The sequence below is a fragment of the Coloeus monedula genome (genome assembly GCF_965178545.1).
Source record: "Coloeus monedula genome assembly, chromosome: 6".
Classification (NCBI taxonomy): Eukaryota; Metazoa; Chordata; class Aves; order Passeriformes; family Corvidae; genus Coloeus; species Coloeus monedula.
This window is the reverse complement of record NC_138786.1, coordinates 18,506,195-18,526,044: the sequence shown is the minus strand read 5'-3', so window position 1 is coordinate 18,526,044 and position 19,850 is coordinate 18,506,195. Positions and strand designations below refer to the sequence as shown.

The 19,850-nt window shown below is 41.0% G+C and overlaps 1 protein-coding gene across 2 annotated transcripts in view; it reads left to right on the top strand.

Annotated features, from left to right (window-relative positions):
* Nucleotides 1-19,850, top strand: part of TSPAN4 (tetraspanin 4) — a gene marked incomplete at its 5' end in the record, with an annotated part of 427,484 nt that overhangs the window by 376,122 nt on the left and 31,512 nt on the right. For both annotated transcript variants that reach the window (XM_082283545.1, XM_082283544.1), the window contains one exon: nt 3,846-3,920. In XM_082283545.1, coding sequence (XP_082139671.1) covers nt 3,846-3,920 — 75 coding nt within the window. The remainder of the gene's footprint in view (nt 1-3,845; nt 3,921-19,850) is intronic.

Below are 19,850 nucleotides of genomic sequence, written 5' to 3'. Positions count from 1 at the left end.
AGCAAGTGTGGTGGGGGTTTAGGTGCTGTGAGTCTTCAGTGAGTTCATGTTTCTTCTTTCTAAATTTGAATGGTATATGCCAAGCTGGGTCTGGCCCTAGATCGGGCATCATTCCCTTTGGGATGATACTGAGGATGGAACTGAAAATGAACTGTTGTTGGAAGCTGCTGTGGAATAGAGGAGCAGGTTGTGCACGTGCCCATGCATGCACTTCAGCCTGCTGAGTCACAGGATGTGCTCTGGTGTGCAGGCCTTGCTTTGCAGCCAGCACAGGCTGAAGCCTTGATTGCTGCTTTCCAAGGTGTTGGTTTGGGTTCAGGTACAGCCCTTCTTTAGAGAGGCAGCATGACAGATGAGCTGACATGGAAGTGCTTGTAGCTTTTACCAGGCGATGAGTTTGAAGCCTCCACATTGAGGTTGATCTCACTTAATTAGCGTTTGTAATAAAAGATACCGCAAAGGTCTCTACTGTCTGCACATGTGGGGATTCCTAATACTTGTTAGTTATCTGTGATATAACCATGTGGGCCCTGTCAATGGATGCAAATGTAAAAGAAAAGATAGAGTTAGATATTTTATATAAAACCAAAATATTTTTCTATGGAGATAAAGCATAATCCTGTTTATCTAGGTTTTGAATTTCTGAATAATGTATGTTCATTTTGGTTCACTGTATGACTTCCAAGAACTGCAGTGCATGAAACCAAATTCCCAGTTTGGAGGACCCTCTCAGTCTATGCCGGGAAGGACTTAAACATGATACATAACCATCACTGAGAGGGTTTTTATTCTGATATTTCCTAAATCTTGAGTGCTTGACTCCACAATTTTATCATCTTTCTGATGGCAGTGTCATACCTATTTCTCTAGTATGACCTGAGGAAGGCAGGAGCACCATCATGGTCTCACCAGAAGGTCCAGCCTTCTTCTGCTAGTGGACACTGGCACAGCTGGCAACAGCAGCTCCCTGCTCCAGTCTGAAGATGGGAGCTTTTAGCAGAGTTGGTGTTACAGAGGAAAATACTCTTGAGACATGAAATTTCACTTAATTTGTTGCTAATTAAGATAAAATTTTAATTAGTGATCCTAGAATTGAGAAATAATGACATGCCTGAGAAGACACCTCCACTTCCCTCCAGACACCTTTCCTTCCCCCTTGCCACTCCCATACTCCCATACAGTACTGGGGGTCAGTGCAGGGCACTTTCCTTTTTAAACCATTCTTTCTTTCTTTCTCCTTTTTTTTCTGCCATGGCTCCAGCATGGAATCCTACCCAGGCCACCATCTTCTCAAAGGCCTCATTTCTCCTGGGTATCCATGTGCACAGGTGTCCCCTGCCCCCTGTGTCTCCTGCCTGGATCATCTGCTGCTTGTAGGTCCACTTTTTCTAAAACTTGTAGCCAGATCATATCCTAAGCCAAATCATTCCCCATCTGCTGTTAAAAATGTTCTTACTTAGGGTTGCCTTTCTCCTGCAGTCACTCCCTGGCTTCATCTGTACTCTCTCCATGCTGCTGCGTGCAGAGAAGGGATAAAAAGCTTTCTTGAGAGCGCAGAAAAAGCAGATCCCTAAGTTTTATTCCAGTTCCTGGACATACCCTGGTGTTCCAGGTCATGTGTTGTGAAGTGGGACTGGAGGTTATTTGCTTTGGGGAGATGGCAGAAAGGCACCACAGGAGCAGAAAAGATCTGTGGGGTGGTTTGTGCGTTTTCTGGTTGTGTGTGAGCATGTTGGGTGTATGATTTGAAGGTTTTAGCTGCTGAGCCCTCTTCATCTCTATGATGTGTGAAATGCAGCCTCTTGAAAGCTAATAACTTTCCCACAAACATCCACTCGTAGCTGGGTAAGACAAAAGGCTGAAATTTCAGTGCCTGAAATGGAGCTGCCCTGTGTCAGGTCCCTGCTCTAAACAGTATGAGAGGATTTCAAATTAAAGCACCAGAAATTTAACCTGGGAAGAATTGTATACTTTGCCCTGCTTCATTCTTAGAAGTAATTGGAGTGCTATTTTTGACATTCTTCCAAAAGCTTTTATCCTTTCAACAAAAACAAGCACAGAATATATAAGCACACACAATTAAGGTTCGGCAAAATGATAAGCTGATGAAACTGAGATCCTGTGGTAGGAAATGCTGATCACTGTATATAATGGGTAACAAACAGTCTTTCTCCTTTGTTCTAGAAATTGTCTCATGCAATCCTGTCTATGCCAGGGAATTTCATAGGGAGAAAATGATGTTCATGTGCACGTTTTGGAAAAGTGATGCTTTTACGGATAAGCAAAAAAGTATTCTACAGCCAGATAGATAGAGCAAAGTGTCCATGGATCTTTGCAAAGAGGGGTATGCTTTGTCCTGTTCCAGTTAATGCTATGCAGCAGGCTGAAATTGTAAAAAATAAGCAAGCTGCACCAAGATGGGTTTGCAAAGCCATACAGAAGGTCAGTGTTGGATGGTAATGATATGGAAATCAGCTTGGATCACAGGCATAAATGAGTTCTGTGATTCAAAAGTGGGCAGTAATAGGATCCAGTATTAGGGTCAGGCAGGTGTAAAAATACTGGTGATGAAAATTGGAAAATAAATAATTTAAGATTCGTGGGGCAAAATGCAATGACTTTTGTAGACACAGTAATTGTACCAGGGAAGAAAAGTATTTTCCCCTTCGTGACTTCTTGCTCTCCATTCAGTCACATAAATCCATGGGTTCAAAGGTTTGGTTTTGGCTTACCAGGCAGTGCAGAAATTCTGATAAAGGCTTAGTAGCTATTAAACTTTCATAGGTTTGCAGTCTTGTGGTTGAAGAGACAGTAACTGCTTTTTTTTCTCTTGGGGATGGGTTTCCAATTAAGTCTGTGTTGCTAAGTATTAGAATTCCAGGCTTACAGGCTGCTAAGTGTGTGAATTTTGTGTTATAGGGAGCTGGACCTTTCCCTGAGCCTAAAAAGTTTCCAAAATTACTCTCTCCTTTACCTATCTATGCAAAACTGAGTTTCATTTAATGCTCTGATAGCACTCACTCGAAAGTCTGCAGGTGCTGTGTTGATGCTGCTGCAGACCCATCCAGCATTGTACCAAAATGCAGAGGATGTGGTTTCCCAGAAGTATCTGGCATTGCCAACAGTTCATCTCACTGAAGTCAATCAGAGCTGAGGGCTTTAGAGTATCTGCCTGAAATCCCTGTGTTAGAAGTTTTTTATCCAGTCCTTCGAACTTTTGACTCCTGGGTTTTAGGCAGTTCGATGGCTTATGAGGAGAGAGAGAGGTGGGCCAACTTTGCTTTGATGTCTTCAGTACAAATCAGCCCCTTTCAGCTGAAACTCCTGGGTGATTTGTGTAGCTCTCTGGAACTGCTTGTAAAGCTAACTTGGTGCACCTTTCACTTCCCCTTGATCCCACAACTACCCTTGAAAAGAGCTATGACTTTATGATGTTTGGCCCAGGCTACCTTCTCTTGCTGTGGGAAGTTAAGCTGTGGATTTCACAGATATCATTGGATATCATCACTAATACCCAGTGGGGAAAAAGGAAAGAACCCAGCATGGGAAGACTCCTCAAGATTTGCTGTCAAAGAGAGCACTGGCTTGCTCTTTGTGGGGTTTTAGGCTGTTCTGCTGAAACCAGTGCTATGAATGAGCCCTGCCCGTGCCCAGGCACTGTGGTGTTTCCTAGTCCTTCACCTGCTTTTTCAGTTGCAGCAACTTTGTATCCTGCTGCCTGTATGACTCCCACTTCCCATTCTGCATGATCTGCTGAATGTACTTACTGTGCATCCAGAAAAAGCTGAAATGATGTTGATGGCTTTTGCTTTTGTTTTATCCCCTGTCCTTTCTTCTCTTGACAGTTTTTTATCATGCTGTTAATTATATTTCTGTTGGAGCTCACTGTTGTGATTCTGTTCTTCGTCTACACCGACAAGGTAAGTCAAATTCTTCATTTTTCTTTCCCCTTCAGCAAATTTATATGCCCCTTTTTCCTATAAATAAACCATGAAGCACTTGGCTTGGTATGCACATCATGCTTCTGTCTTCTTTGAGACACTCCTCTCAGAAGGAGCTCTCTCAGAATGCATAAACGGCCTGGCAGGACTAGGCTGTCTTGCTTGCTCAAGTGTACAGCTCAAGGTCACAGATACTGCCAAGTGCATCTGTCATTAACAACAACAAAAAAAAGAAACAAAAAACCCCACAAAAAACCCACAAACACCAAAACCCCCCACAAAAAAAGCAAAGAAGCCAACAAGCCATCCTAGGAGCATGTAGGAAGAGATACCCATCAGAGTGAATAGGATTTTAAAAAATGTGGTTATGGTTTAAGAGCCACATTGATATTGTTAAAAAGGAAATGTACTCCGTACAGGCAGAGGCATAAAATTCATTATCTTTCCACATTGCTCCTTGCAGCACATGGGTACTTAGAGCCTAGTGGAAAGCCAAAGTAAATGCATGAAAGTTCAATAAACACAGCTTTTGTTTGTGCTTTCACATTTTGCTTATGTTTGACTATTGTTCCTTCTGTTGTAAGGGCAATATTGCCTATGTGAATTATATTTATCCTTAAAATAATTTTTCTTTCAAAAAATCTTAAATGAATAACTCCAAAACAAGGGCATAATTGTGTGCCACCTGCTTATCCAATCAAAATTAAAAGTCCCTTACATATGAAGACTAAGGGAACTTGAAAATTACAGGGAAGGTTGCAAAATTTTACCATGAATTAACATTCGTCAGGTACATGAGTGATAAACACTTTCTTCCGGAATGGGAAGGCAATAGCAAAAAAAAAAGAAAAACCAAACCAACACCACCACTGTGTTCATTAATAAATAAATTATTAATTAATATAATGAGTAGTATATTAATGATATAAGTGAGTGATTATGTATTAGTCATATAAGTGAGTGATTGTCAGGTGCAGTTCTGAAGGACTTTAAAGAGCTAGGTTGCCAGACAGTGTTCTGTAGCTGGAATGTGGAATTAACTTGCCAGGTAATTACAGTGGAAGGGACAATTTAAAATTACTTGTATGCATTGCTGGATTCTGAATTACTTGTCAGTTCTTGGGAGAAAGATCTACACATCATACAGGAGTAAAGGCATCTACTTAATATGCAGTGGGCCTCCAAAACCCAAACACAACATTTGGTTATATTAAGAAAGAAAATCAGTTAGAAAATATTATCATGTCATTGTATAACAGACTTGCCTCACTGTGAATATAGTGTTGAGTTTTGGTTACAGAAGTGATTAGAAGTGCTAGAAGGGTGGAAAAGAGCTGTTGTGAAGAGGGATTATAGAGACAACCTAGATTCAGTTTGGGAAAGGAAAGAGATCCTCTGCTTAGGAGATCTTACAAAGAGTAATTACAGTTGTTTCTAAAATAATGGCAGATTTAAAAGAAAGACCTGTCTTGAACACAGAAGAAATACATGAAAATGTTTCTGATTAGGTTTATAAAATAAATGGGTCTTATGTTCCAAGTCATCATCTTGTAGAACTCATGTTGTTGGCTGGTGTTGAGGCTGATAGATCAGTAAATGTGTGGGTATGGAGGAAAGAAAAAAAACAATTAAGTATTTTTATTCATAGAGTTGTCAGTGCTGTTAGGTTGACAGGTGTGTCACAGAGAGGGTTTGTCCTCACTCTTCAGAGATAACAACAGTGAAAAAGTACCAGGAAGGATTCCCTTCCTCCTTCAGCCTGTTGGTTTGCAGTGGTTTTTATTGATTCTTAATAAAGAGATCAGGAAATTAACTTTCCTCTGACTCACATACTGCAGGAGGTAGTACCCTGCAGCTGTCTGTAAGATCAAAACAGAGTCTAAAATATGGGCTCCAGTTCAAGTGCAGTTTTACTGAGTTAACAAATTGCTGTAGTCTGGGTATTGCAGATGATCAAATTTGAGGCTCTTAATGTTCCTGTATGAGTTTAAATCTTAAACTGAGGAAATCAATAGTTTGTGTTACACTTGCAGTCCTGCCTACTGCAGAATAAATAAAACAGCAGCAGCAGCCTAAAACTAATATTTTCATATAGCATGTTTAGAGTTTGTGTGCTGGCTTTCCTGATGTGATAAACAATATTGCCACGTGTATGGGGAAGTAGCAAACCCAAACAAGTCCACCACAGTAATTCAGTTAATGTAGATCCTTGGAAAATCAGTGAAGGAACATTCTACACTGGCACTTGTCCATCAGAAGAAAGGAAGGTTAGTTTTGTGTGCGAAAGCAGAAGAGGACTCTGCAGATTGTCACTTTGAGCAGTACCAGCCACAGGCTGGGTGTGTATCCATGTGTTTGTGGGCACGCTGCGTGGGCTCCCTCCCAGGTGGTGAAGCAGTCTCTCTGGATCCATTGCTGGGACTGTTGCTTTAGTACTGTGTTAGTTACTAAAAAGCATCATGGCAACAGTTCTTTACAACTGTTCACAGACAGGCTTTTGGCATAGGGCTTTTTATTCCCTTACTGTGGAGGGGTGTGCAGCTGTGGACATAAATGGGGAGTCACAACAGCCTCAACTGACCTATTCTCATTCATCAGCTTGGGAGAAGCCCAAAAAATGCCTCTGCCTCTCATTGTAGTGACTTGGTAGCAGCTTCTCTGAGCTTTTAAGCAGCCAACCTGATCTCATGCCCTAGGATGTCATCTTTTCTTTTCTTGATGGATAAAGGTTTATCTTGATCTCATGAGATAAATGCTGCCCTGAAGTTCAAAACTCTTTCTCTGAGCTGGTTATGCAGTGTGATACTGTGAAGAGAGGGGGACTTGAAGAAAGCTCAGAAATCCAGAGTGTAGGGAGGAAAAGGAGTAGTGCCTTGTTTCTTGGAACTGCACTGTAGATCTCCTTGGCAGGGCCTGTGCTCGCACCTTGTTCTCTGTTCCTCCAACTGTCCTGACTAGTTGTGTTGCAAAGTACAAAACTTGACTTCTGCAAATGTGAATGTGGGCTGTGGTGGAATGCATTCCTGTAGGATGGTGTATGGAAAAACCGATAGCCCTTTTATTTTGTCCTGGCTGTTGCCAAAGCAGCAGAGGGACTGGTTCATAGGCTGTCTTCGGCTCAACGTGAGCACCTGAGGGACTTGGAAACTCCTGTTGACATTTGCACACGTTCATATAAAAGTTCCTAAAATGTGGCTTTTAATTTTTTGATGTCAGAAGTACCAGCCCAGGAGATGTGGGCATTGAATGGAGTTTGTGTGATTATGAAAACTGAGGCAGGTTGTTATCGCCCTGGGTGCAGTACTTTTTCAGGCTACATTTATGCCCCCATTTGTAGCGGTCCAAACTCCAGGGACATTTCTGGAGTCATGTGGATGGTTGTGTGCATGGCTACCTATCTATAAGAGGAATTTTCTCTTTAGTATGTTTTATTTTGGTTCCATCAATACAGAGCAGCATTTGATATTTCTGTAAGATTGACATCTCTATATGAGACTCTCTGTATTTATAACACATCCACGGAGTACTGAGAGGGTTAACCTTAATTTTATTGTGATAAGGAGAAAGCAGCAGAGCCCTATCCTGTCAGAGATTGGATACTCATTTTTCTCAACACCAGACTGGATCCTGCTAGAATGTAAATTATGCTAATAAAATGCACAGTCTTGTACCAGTTCTAACTTGTATAATCCTCCTGGTTTTAGCATCTGTATTTATTTTTCATTTGATGATTCTTCTGGAGGCATGGAAAAAGAAAAGTCCATATTTACTTTTTTGCAGCTGTAATAGGTGAGTTTTTCAGTAGATGTCTGCATTTTATATGATTTACAGGCAGACCTATGTAATGCCCACAAATGAAAGAACATAACTAAAGCACCGTCATGTGTGGTTGGTTTTTTGGGGTTTTTTTTTTTTGGAGTGGGGTGTTTTGTTGGGGGGTTTTTTGGTTGTTGTTTGTTTGGTTTGGTTTGGGTTTTTTTTCTTTTTAAATGTCAAACTGAGTAACATAAGCCAGGAAGGAACAAAAGCACTGAAGAATCACTGACTATGATATTTGATTATGGGAGCAGTTACTGCTATTGGCAACTTGAAGTTAAGATGAGAATTTTCAATAAAGATTAGGCCATTAACTCGCTTGGGTCCCTGTGAAAATTACAGCCTAAATTCCATGCCTGCTTAGCTGTGTTGAAAATGGCCCACAGAATAGCCCACAGAGGATTGAAAAATAATGGCTTCTTCTGTTTTTCATGAAATGTGTGAAAATGATCTTGTTTTATATGCTGCTCCTCTATAGCTTTTGCTGCTGTCTTGTAAAAAAATGTGGTCTGTAGATAGATCCATTTCTTGCTTTGTTTTTGAAAAGAAATTAAAAATTGTTTTAATTCCTGATTGATATTTTGCCTCCTCCCATACAAAGATAGCAGGTTGGAACTTAGTGGATATGATTTCAAGTACAGCTCAGTCCTCACAACCTCTTACACATTTGACTTTAGAAAATGGAAAAACAGAATCTTTTCCACCCGCTGCACTCATGTACAGTTGGTCACAGAAATTATCTGATCCTGCTGAGCTGCTCGCTGGTGTGAGGGAGGGATTCTCAGAAAACCGATGGAAGTATTCATATAAAAAGTTTAGTTCAAGTCTGCTGCAGAAACTTGTTCTCACTGAGCTTCTGTCAAGAGAGCTTAAAAGTTTTCCGTGTTTGCCTTTGACAGTGTAGCAGAAATGTCTCCTTGGGTAATGAAGTGCCTCATGTTCCCAGTCAGCACAGCGCACAGGGCTGTCCAAAACACACACACAGGACATGTTAACATTGCTGAAAGTGGAGGAACGGAGCCTAAAGTGAAGAGACAAGATCACCCAAACTGTATGCAGTTCAGAGGTGGTCTTAATTTACTGGAAAACAACAGGCTGTGGAAAATCCTGCAAAACTGACAGAGTGGTCGCCGCACCACTGTTCAGTCAGATGGCCTTTTGCTAGCAATGTTTCTCCATCAGCATTTGACTTTGCCTACACCACCCCCTTCTTACTGTTGGAACTCTTGAGTGGTGGTAGAATTATTGGGTGCCTGTATCCTCCTTTGCCACTGTGAACGAGGCTGTTCCTGCTGCTGTGCAAGGCTGGGATCATTTCAGGACCGAATCTGTGTGGGTAGTGTGCACACTTGTCAGCACGCAGAGAAGGCTTTCTAGAGGACAAGGCCAATTTGAACTCCCTCTGGTATTTCTGTGGAGATGTGCAAGTCCTGGCATATGTATGTAGCAGTTCCTGAGCAGCCTGTGTGTTAATGCTTTATTTTCCAGTTAAGGTTCCATTTTGTTTGTCTCTAAAAGACCTTTAAGATTATCGAGTCCACCAATCAAGCAGTTCCTGGCATGTACCAGCTCTCTGGCAGTGTTCTGGAATCTGGGTTTTGCATTAGGTGCTGACGCAGCTAAAACCTGTTTCTCAGGATCAACAGGAGTAGCACTGCAGGCAGATGTGGAGGAACCTACAGATTGCCTCCTGGATGGTGATGCACTGCAATTACTGCTCTGAGAGTCTGATGTGTTAGCGCTGGTCAAGTATTTTATTTCTCTAATGCAAAATAATGTTATATAAATGGTGATATAAAATAAGAAAAGACAGAAGTGTCTCTGTGGTTTATTTTACTTGGTAATAAGCTTAATTTTAACTAGTTTATTAGCATTTCAGTACTGGTGTACCACAATAGGGAGTTGCAGAAATTTCATCAAAAGAATTTAATTATAGCCGATTTAGCTCGGCAGTCAGGCATAGGTTTAAATCTCTCCCTGTTCAGCACATAACCTAAGTGCACGCTTGAACCCATGTGACTGATTTCATCGTATGCTCAAGTCTTGTTAAAGTTGATCTGTACCTTATAGGTCTCTAAAAGAAATACTGCTAGGAAAATGCTAATGACAGTGAAAATTTGTGGCGTGTGTAAAGAGGCATCACATCTTTCATTCCATAAGGAATTCAGTGAAAAATAATGAATGTTTTCTTAAAAGCATTATTGGTTAGCTTTTTCCATTTGCTCTGAACATCTTTCTGTTTTGTGTCTTGAACTCCAGCACATCACTTTACCCTTTTATAGGCAGGAGGAGGTGAGGGGCATGGAATCTATTTGCCTGTGCAACTGGAAAAACCAAACACACCAAAGGAAATCCCAGTAGTTTCACTAATTCATTTGTCTAAGTAGGATTTCACTGAAAGTGCACTTCCAAAATGTTATTAACAGGCTTGTTGAAGGATAGCACAGTATTGATGAAAAGAATTAAGTGCATGCTCAGAAATAGGTGTATTTAGGAACAATAGCTGCAGATAAAATGCATTAGGGCTCCCCACTGGGAACTCTTGATCAATGGTTGATCAAGGCCTAATTGATTCCTTGAATAAAACGTTAGCAGGGGAATGGGTGCAGGGAAAGGAAAATCAAACTCTCCTAAATTAAGCTCCATGCCTAACACAAGTACTCTTTGTAAAGATCAGATAATGCAGCAGCCTGCCAGCTCTTTGTGCCTCCTGTCTTCCTATTTTGGCTGAGTTCAGAAATGAAGATGCAGGTCGGTGTCTCAACCTCGGCAGTATGGATTTTTGCTCGTATTGCAGGAAGTTCAGTATTTTCCATAGTGTCCTGCTGCACAGTTTGGAATAGTGCTTTTTTCTCAGGAGAAATCCAGTTCTAACCCCCAGCCTAGCTAACTGGGATATTAGTTCCAGATCTGTATGGGTGAATTGAACACAGCTGTTGCTGCCATTTGTGCCTGGCTTAAAGCCAGCCAGATCTATCTTTTATTTCCTTACATCACTAAATTTGTCTAAGAGTTTCCTGATAAATACTTGGTAATGTATCAGTTAGTCTGCAGCAGAAAGATATGTAATTTGGCCTCCTTCTTGCTAGTTTGCAATCTAATTACAGGTTAGCTCATGATCTCGGGAGCATGTCAAATTATGTCTTTGTTGTGGAGCATTTTTATGATTATCTGTTTCCCATACCTCAAGTTTCAGGTTTCATAGTAGAAAAAATGTAAGTGGTGCAGGTCTTCAACCAGCCTCTCCCAAGGAAGACTCTGGAATACAGTAGTGGTGGTTATTAAATACTTTGCATGTCTGTGTGCTTTCCATTCATCCCCTTAAAGGGTGTTACAGGAGGTGAGAAGTTCAGCTCTGCTGTTGCTGACTGGGAGAAGTGATGTTAAATGCTAAATCCTGAGGGTGCAGTGTGTCTCGGGAAATACGTACTGCCCTCGTGCCTGAGTGAATGGAGTGGGACCTTCCTGTTCCACAAGACCAGTTTTTACTCAGTTTTGACTTAGCTGTGGTCACATAAGAAGCCATTTCAGCATCTGGGTGGATCTGGAACTGAGTGCATGCCAGTGTTGAGTACTGACAGAAGTGAAGTGAGAGGCCCTGGCTTACACACGCCTCATCAACATCAGCTTTAGCTGGTGACTGACCCCCAGCTTGCATCTCCTAACTGCTGGCACTCGTTTTCTACAATTTTATTTGACAAAGAGAAGAATAGCAGAAGGAGAAAAGAATGGTTTAGAAAAGTGATAAAATAAATAATTAAGGCAGCTTTAGGCATTTAAATACAGGCAACATCAAATGCTGAGGGATGACTGAGGTAGTATATTGAAGCAGACAGCACATTTTTTATTCATTCTATGAACATTTTTGATGTGTCACAATATATTTCAGGCAACACTAGAAAATGACAGTAAACTAAATGCTTAACATTTTTTACGTATTAGAAAAAGAGAGGGGAAGATGATATTTTGTGTTATCAGACTGTAAGCAGGCCAGTAGCATATAGTCCTTGTCTTGGATTTGTCAGCCGCAGTTGAAGAATGATGAGCTAGGTTGATCACTTTATTAGGCATAATTTGCAGCTGAGGTTTTTTAAACTCCTTCCTTTGATTTAACTCAGCAATGGTATGCAGTGAACTGGTTGAGACAAGGATCTATTGATCTGCAGCTCCAAACCATTACCAGTTCTTGGTTCTCTTAAGGGTGGAGTGTGTTGAGGTGACCCTTCAAGGCCACAAATCATGCTCAGGGACTTAGTATTACCCAAACTGCCTGATATGTCCAAGGCTTCTCATTGGAAATATTGCTGCACTGCAAGATGGTGTAATCTTTTCCGTTGATAAATTTGTGGGTTGAATTCTTGCTGTGAAGTTCAGACACAGGAAGGAGGTTCAGCAACTTGCTAGACACCAGCCATTGTACCTTTGGAAATATATTCCCCAGACTTAAAAAACCAGCATAATCAATGGTGTTTAGCAACCAGTGGTCATTGATGCCTGCTTGCTGGAATAATTTTTAATATGAACTAACAATCCTTAATCATTTGGGATCTTGGGCTCCCTGAATCTATGTGCAACAAAATGTGATTGACTTAACAGTAGGAAGTGACTGAGCTGGAAGATAGAGTAGATTTTGTGTAAAGGGATATGTCTTGACAGGGAGCAGAGTGAGAGCTTTATTTTACATTTTCTGAGTGCACACATTTCTTACTTGACATGTACAGTGCCTCTGATAATTTGGATGATGGTAATATAAAACAATTCTGCTTTAGTGTCCTGGCATTACCAGTGAGTGAGGCTTGTGCAAAAATTGTTTTAACTATGGCACAATCTTAATTCACTTTGTTGTACTGCAGTAATTTTGTGTACCCTCTTCTATGCCTTTAAATCGCAGGGAAGGCGTCCCTGAGAACAGAGAATTTTCAGAGAGGTTGGTCTTGTCGAAACCCATTCACCCCCCTGCTCCTGCTACTAATTGTCTTTGATACAATTTCTTAATGAGTTGATTTCTGTAGTAGAGTATTGAATTATTATACAGCAGTATATGTTTTTATTTTCTTGCTTTCTCTGTTTTGTGCTTTACTGCCATAATCCAAGGATGATGTTCTCCCAGACGTTTTTTGCCATCTGCACCTTGCCTCTGAACCCCAGGAAAGCAGAACAATACATGTCATCTCCTTCAGCAGTGCTGATGTTGCCTCTGTTGACAAAGTCCTAACCTCAGCATTTAGGGAACCATTTCAGAGGTCACCTTGAAGGGCATATTGAAGTGCAAACTGAATTGCATGTTAAATTGGTAAATTATGTAAATGAAGCAAAATGGAAAAGATACAAAAGATCATTGAAGATATTTGAGGAACTACTAAAAGTCTTTATCTAGAGATATAATGAAAGCAGAAAGCCACAAAGCATGTGAGATTTTGATTAAGAACCAGATGTTTGTGAGATTTATTGCACAAGACATCTCGTTTTTCTTTTAACAATTCAGGACCAAAGGAGTTGCAACAAGATTTGAATTAATCAAAATGTTTGAAGGGATATTTAAGAGCTGTGAAGAGAATCAACATTTCTCTCTATGTGACAAGGACTCACAAGGAAATGTCCTGTAGATTTCTTTCAGGTCCACCTTTTTCTCCATGAATAGGGAATGCATTGTAGGTGGCACAAAACCAGCTGGATCTGTGCAAACAAAGAGAAGAAATGTTGTTTTCGAGGTCAGTCACCTTGGGAGGAAAAAAATAATTCTTTTCTTTTGAGGACTGTGAAGAAAATGGGGAGGATGTGCTGCATACCTTGAAGTGTGTTGAAGTGGGACTGATATTTAAGTAAATGTCAGCAGCATGCCCTTGCTGCTGGCACCACTGCAGGTGGCCATTCAGCAGCCAGATGTGGTTTCCCAGGGCTGGGTGTTCCGATGGAAGCCTGGCTGCTGCTGCTGGCTTTGACACTGATTTATGTACAGATGGCAGGGACAGCTCTTTCATAGTGACTGTTGTTATCACTGAGAGCACTGAACACTGAGGATTGCTTCTCCCACTGCCTGCCTTAAGTTTTCTCTCTCTCAGCTCTATTCATGGAGGTGTCAGTTTGCATGTGAGAGCTGCAGTGAGAGGTGATTAGATGAGTTAGACTAGGATGCTGGAACTGCTGCTGGATATCACAGTTTTGCCATACCCATTTCAAGCCTTCTAGGAGTTTATCTGCACGGTGCAGTATCAGGTGTCAGCACAGAATGAATGCACAAGTCACCCCTTTCTGTATGGTAAAATCCTGGCCTAAGTGAAGTCAGTGGGAGCTGCCTGTTGTCTTTCATGAAGCTATTATCCTTAATTTTAGTATTTTTAAATCTCTTTCCCACTTCCTAACTTAGTGATCCAAATAATGCTCACTTGAGTGTGTGCAATGATGTATTCCAGTGCTGTAGGAGATGCCACTGCCTGGCAGCTGCAATGATTGGGGCACTTTGTTCTCAAGAATAATGTCTTAATCTTGTGATGCAGAGTGTGTGGGATGCTGTTGCCTGCTAAGAAATTGGTTGAATTTTGGCTGCAGAAAGATGACACATTTCCGAAAGAAATGTAATTAATGAGATACAGATTCCTCTGGATGTTAATTTCCTAATCTCTACTGTGGCAACTTGGGTTTTGCATCCATGTTCTCAATGACTAACTATGCAGCACCCATGCTAGGGTATGGAATTGCAGAATTGTTCGTTTAGAAGGGACTTCTTCAGCTCTGGTAGTCCAAGCCCCTCTTCAAGCAGGAACAGTGAGAGCAGGCTGCCCAGGGCTGTGTCCAGTTGGGTTTTGACTACCTCCACAGATGGAGGCTCCACAGTCTCTCTGGGAAACCTGTTGCAGTGTCGGACCACTCTCACAGTGGCCTTCTTTGCTACAGGAGTGCATTTCTGGCTCACAATCAACTTAATGTCCACAATTTCCCCAAGGCCTTTCTCTGCAGAGCTACAGGTGTCAAAAGCTGTATAGAAGCAAGGTAAGCAACATCCACTGAGCTGGTTGCCATATTTTGGAAAACTGTCACCTTAGTTAAGCAGGATTTACCCTTTGTAAACCCATTCTGACTGCTCCCAGTCGTCTTCCTGTCCTTCATGAGTGTGGAAAAGGTTTCCAGGATCAGTTGCTCTATCTCCTTCCCAGGGACTGAGATGAGAATGACAAGCCCATAGGTTCTGGATCTTCCTGATTGCCCATGTTGAAGACAGGAGTGGTATTTGCTTTCTTCCAGTGTTCAAGAACTTCTCTCCATCCTCTTGTGGGACAGAGTCCTCTCTTGTCTTGCATGGTATTGGCATTTCTTGTTCAGAGCTTTCAGTCACTGTGCTAGCAAAACAGCCTCCTAAGTACTGCCTGCCAGGGCACTACAAATTCTGGAGCAAATGAAATATTTATCTGTTAACATTCCCATTTCAGCCTTTTTGTTTCATTCTGGGTATTAATTTTGGGCATCTGCCGCAACTAGTCACCACTTTTCATAAAAATTAAGGAAATTGAGTGTATCTGAAATCTGCATATCTACCAACCATTGACTTCATTTGTTTTGGCTTTATAGTAATTTGTGGAAGGCATATAATGGCAAAAGCTTTCAAATAACAAAATGCTCCCACTGGTGCATACCGTAGGTTTGAAGTGATTAAACAAAAGGAGAATATTTGAGTTAAAACTGAACATGCAACTTAAAGCTTTTTCTCAGTGATACTTACTGAAATGACTGCTTTTCCAATTAAGCTTTGACTGTCATTTACTTGGAATTACTTTTTAAAAATACTTTGAATTCCTGGAATATGCTTGATATCAAACTGCTAAGGAGGCAGCAGGGAGATGCTTCATTCCACCTCAAGATGGACTTTTTGAGGATTTAATGCTTGTTTGTTAGATTTTGTGACTGGTTATGGTTATATTTTTGTATTCATCCCCTAAGTATCAGCTAGTGCTATGTATGGTAAAATGGAGAATGTGGCTTTTTGCTTTCCCATAGTTAGTGGAACCATGCAGATTCCATAGGAGTCAGATTCTGGGTTCCTCAGGCTCCTTGCTTCTGATCCAGGGCAGCTCTTTGCACACTCCATAGATACCTCAGAACTGTCAACATTACTGCGTAGCTCTTTGAGGAGATTGGATCAGGCTCTGAGATGCAAAACTATACTCTCTTCTTGATGTAGAAATAGATATGAGATACTTTTCTGATCCAAAGGTCTTCCTCCACCCATTCCAGGCAGGTTTTGAGCAATGTTCTGCTGGTGTAGCTGGCCATTTGGAGTAGATCTGTTTGCTGTGTGCCTGGGACAGCTTTAGTCTTCCCTGTGAGGCTGGAGTGACACTTCCAAGTGACGTGTGGCATGTCCTGGTGTGGATTTGCCTGTGTGTGCTCCCTGCTATGTCCTGTGTATCAGGTAGATGCCAAAAGCCAGGTTTAGAAGTGGACAAATGAACCTTTTTCACATGTGCTGTGAAGCAGTTTCAGTGCAGATGAGTAACATATTTTAAACCACTGTTTCACAGACTGTGTGTGGAATTTTTTCTGGCTCCAGCAGGATGCCATGCTGTGGTGTAGCTTGTAAGGGTCACTTGCTAAGTCCTCATCTATCCCACAGCTTTTATGTTTAGAGTTGATACATCTCATTAATCTCCCCCCCCTTCTTTATTTTTTTTAGTAGCATATTAAATTCAAGGGTTCCTGTATTACTCTTTCTCAATATTTTTCCATATGAAATTTTCTAGGGGAGATTAATTTATCAGAGGAGTATTGAGTAGTCCTGTTCTATATAGATTTTTCTTTTGAAAAGTGGCATATTTAGGCACTGAGAAACACAGCTGATGAGATGCACTACTTGAAGCATGTTTCTTCAGTCACAGAATTATTCTCTTTCTCCTCAAAGACTGTTTGCCTTGCTCAGCTTAGCACCATGAATCCACAATTTAAATTGTGTGAATTAAGAGGATCAAGTTTCTGATCTCAGAAAGCTTGCAGTGCCCCGGTTGCTCTGACCTTCCAAGAGAAGAGGACTTTGAGAGGTCCTCATGTCAATTCTGACTTGCCCATCGCTTCACCTTCAGTCCTTGAAACAATTTCCCAATGGGAATTTTAGGTTGCATGCTGATAACTTCTGTTCTAATCGAGCAGATTTAAGTGGAGTCAAGTAGGCAAGCATTTGACACTTATTACAGAGGTTGTTTTTAAGCAATTTTTAGGTGCTCTTTTAAGTGATGGTGGTGGAGTGTGATAAAGAGAAAAATTAATGCTAAAGGAAAATTATATTTGGCAGATGCTTAAGTACGTCCTACATAATAAAAATGTGGTTTTAAGCTAAGAGTGATTTGGGTGTCTCTCCCTTGTTGACCCGTTTTGAGATAATTCAGGGACGCTTGACTTTTGAGAGTTCATGAAAATGCTGGGATGTGGGGTGCCCTGAAACCCTTTCATGTCTGCAAGCCATCTCTGAGGTGGAGTGACCCTGAACAGCAGTACAGTGGTGGGTCATGGTTCAGGGCACTGCCCACTGCAGCAACTCACTTCACAAGGGAAGAATTCCCCAAGTAAGAATGAATCTTAACATTCTCTTTTTTGTGTCCTCTGACCACAGTGCTGAGCCTCTCATATTCCCTTTGGGACAGGGCTGTACATGGAGGGTAAAAATGTGTTCATATTAGTAAACTCGTAGGTTTGGATCACGTCCTTTGTTTTATCAGGAACTGGCAGCTTAACTGGTCATCCATTTCAAGATGAAATGGAAAAATAAATTAAACAAGTCTTTTATCTCTGCAGATTTTTATAACAGTGAGTGGGGAATGAAAGATGGATTGCATTTTATGAAGTAGGAAATTAAATTGTCCTTCCACTCTCTAACTTAAAAATCCAGGAAAACTCAGGAAATGCTCATTGCTTTCTGGATGTACCAGTATGCCTCAGACCTGGATTGTCTCAGAATGTACAGGAAGGGCTTTAGGATTTGGAAGGGTGGCTCTGTAGGTCTTTTCCTGCAAATACAGCTATTTCTAATAAGTGTATGCAGCACCTGAAGGTGAGTTTGTTGATCTGCACCAGATTGACCCTGCAGTACTCTGTGGCTTCACCTCACCTACATGGGCTTTATTAATGGTCCTAATCAGGGATGAGTCCCCTTTTCTGACCTCTCTAGTCAGCAGCTCTGGGCAGTGGGATTAGGTGGGGGAAAGGGAAGGTTTTGTGCTGCTGCCTTTTTCTCAGGGAGCACAGGCTGCTTTGCCTTTCCCGCGTCATGCCTGAGCCAAAGACTGGAGTAGCTGGTGAAGGGATTGAGGGGCTTTATACTTTGCTAGAGATGAATATGAATATGATTGGTTCCCAAGCTGGGAGTCATGTTTATTACTAAACATTACACATTGTGGCAGAAATGGCTGTTCACGATTTTCCTGGCAGCATTTGTTCTGTCTGTCCCTGTATCCTAAGGAACGCAGTCCCATGGCCCTGACTAATTTAAAGCGATTAAAAGCTTGCCCCCAGTGAAAGGAGCGATGAGGGGGATTCTTTACTTATTCCCCATTAGTCCTGAGCAGGCCTGACTCATGAATCCTGTAACCTTGGCAGCAAGAGAATCCCCTTTTGCTTCGCTATCTGCAAGGAAATGAATTACACAAGCATAGAAATTCATGAACAGTGAATGCTGCAATTAATTTTGTTAAAGTCTCTTTATATATTTAGTTTGAGAAGAGGAAGGAAGGAGAAGCTTATCAGCAGCTATGAGTCTGAAGCCACAAATCTCACACAGCTTTCACTTTGAGATAAAAATGAATCTATAAGGAATCCAAAAACCTTTTGTTTATTTTATATATTGGAAGAATGAGAAATTATGAAGGTGGTAATGTAAAGTAGTGTTAACATCACGATCCCCATATTGAATTGATTAGTGTGGAGGAAACACATTAATAGCTTTTTTATTACTAGTCTAAAAACTTTATAATGGCATTTATTGAAACAGAATAGAAATGTGAATGGCAGAACTTTATAAATCTCAGCTCATAGATGGTGGCCTAAACAGTGTCTGAAAATGTTGGTTTTTTTTAAAAGAAGTCCAGACTTTGAAGCTTTCCAGTTTACCCCATTTAGTCTTTCATTTGCACATATTAAGCAAGCATCATGGCAGAGGAGAGGCTGGATGTTGAGCTGAATGTATTGGATGTGCACATTTTTTCACTTTATGGCCAAAACAGGTGCACGTAAATGTTTCATCAGCACACCCATTAAGTTCCCAGTGGTAAATTTAGCCACAAGCATTTGAGAGGTGCTTACTATGCATTTAATTTAGATCTAAAAAAAGAAGTAGCAGGTTTATTTAAAATGCATTACAGTCAGCTTATTTAATATTCTTATTCTCATAAATTCTTATTCATTATTTATATATGAGAAATAAATGAGAAAGTCACAGAACTACCCATGCAGCTCAAAGTGATGAGGATAGTTATTCTGAAACAGGTAAAACTTGTTTAGCAACCAGCCAGTCATTTCATGATCTCTGAGTGAAATAACATCACTGAAGTCAGATAGCATCTCCCAGACAGAGTAACCCTGTTATCCTCTCTTTTTAAATTGTACCAAATATTCCTAATTTTTCATGCTGTTGCATAGTGTTGTACTGTGGGGAGTTCTGGTTCTGTTTCATCCCTTTTTCTTATTCTTTCTATGGGCAGGAAGTATTAACTCTTGTGGCCTCACTCTGCCACAGGTAAGAAGATGCAGGGACTTCTGCTTGTGCGTCACCCGCCTTTCCATGACAACACCGCATTTGGAGTTGTGTTTTCTTTGGGATCTGCACTGATGTCACTTGTGTGTGAAATGCTTTATTTATCACACCTGTTCAAGATGAGTGGCCAGAAACAGTTATTGCTGCACAAGGGGAACAATAGGATGGCAAATAAAGTGCAGTAAACAAAAGTGCTATCTGGAATATAAAAACAAATAAATCCCTGTCTGTATGGAAAGCTGCACTAAAGGGAGATGGCTGCAGAGCATGAAGGAGAGTCTCTGTGGTAAGATCAGATAGATACAGGCCCCTGAAAAGTGTACTTGGATGCTGTTTGTTTGGAAATTTCTACTTGGTAA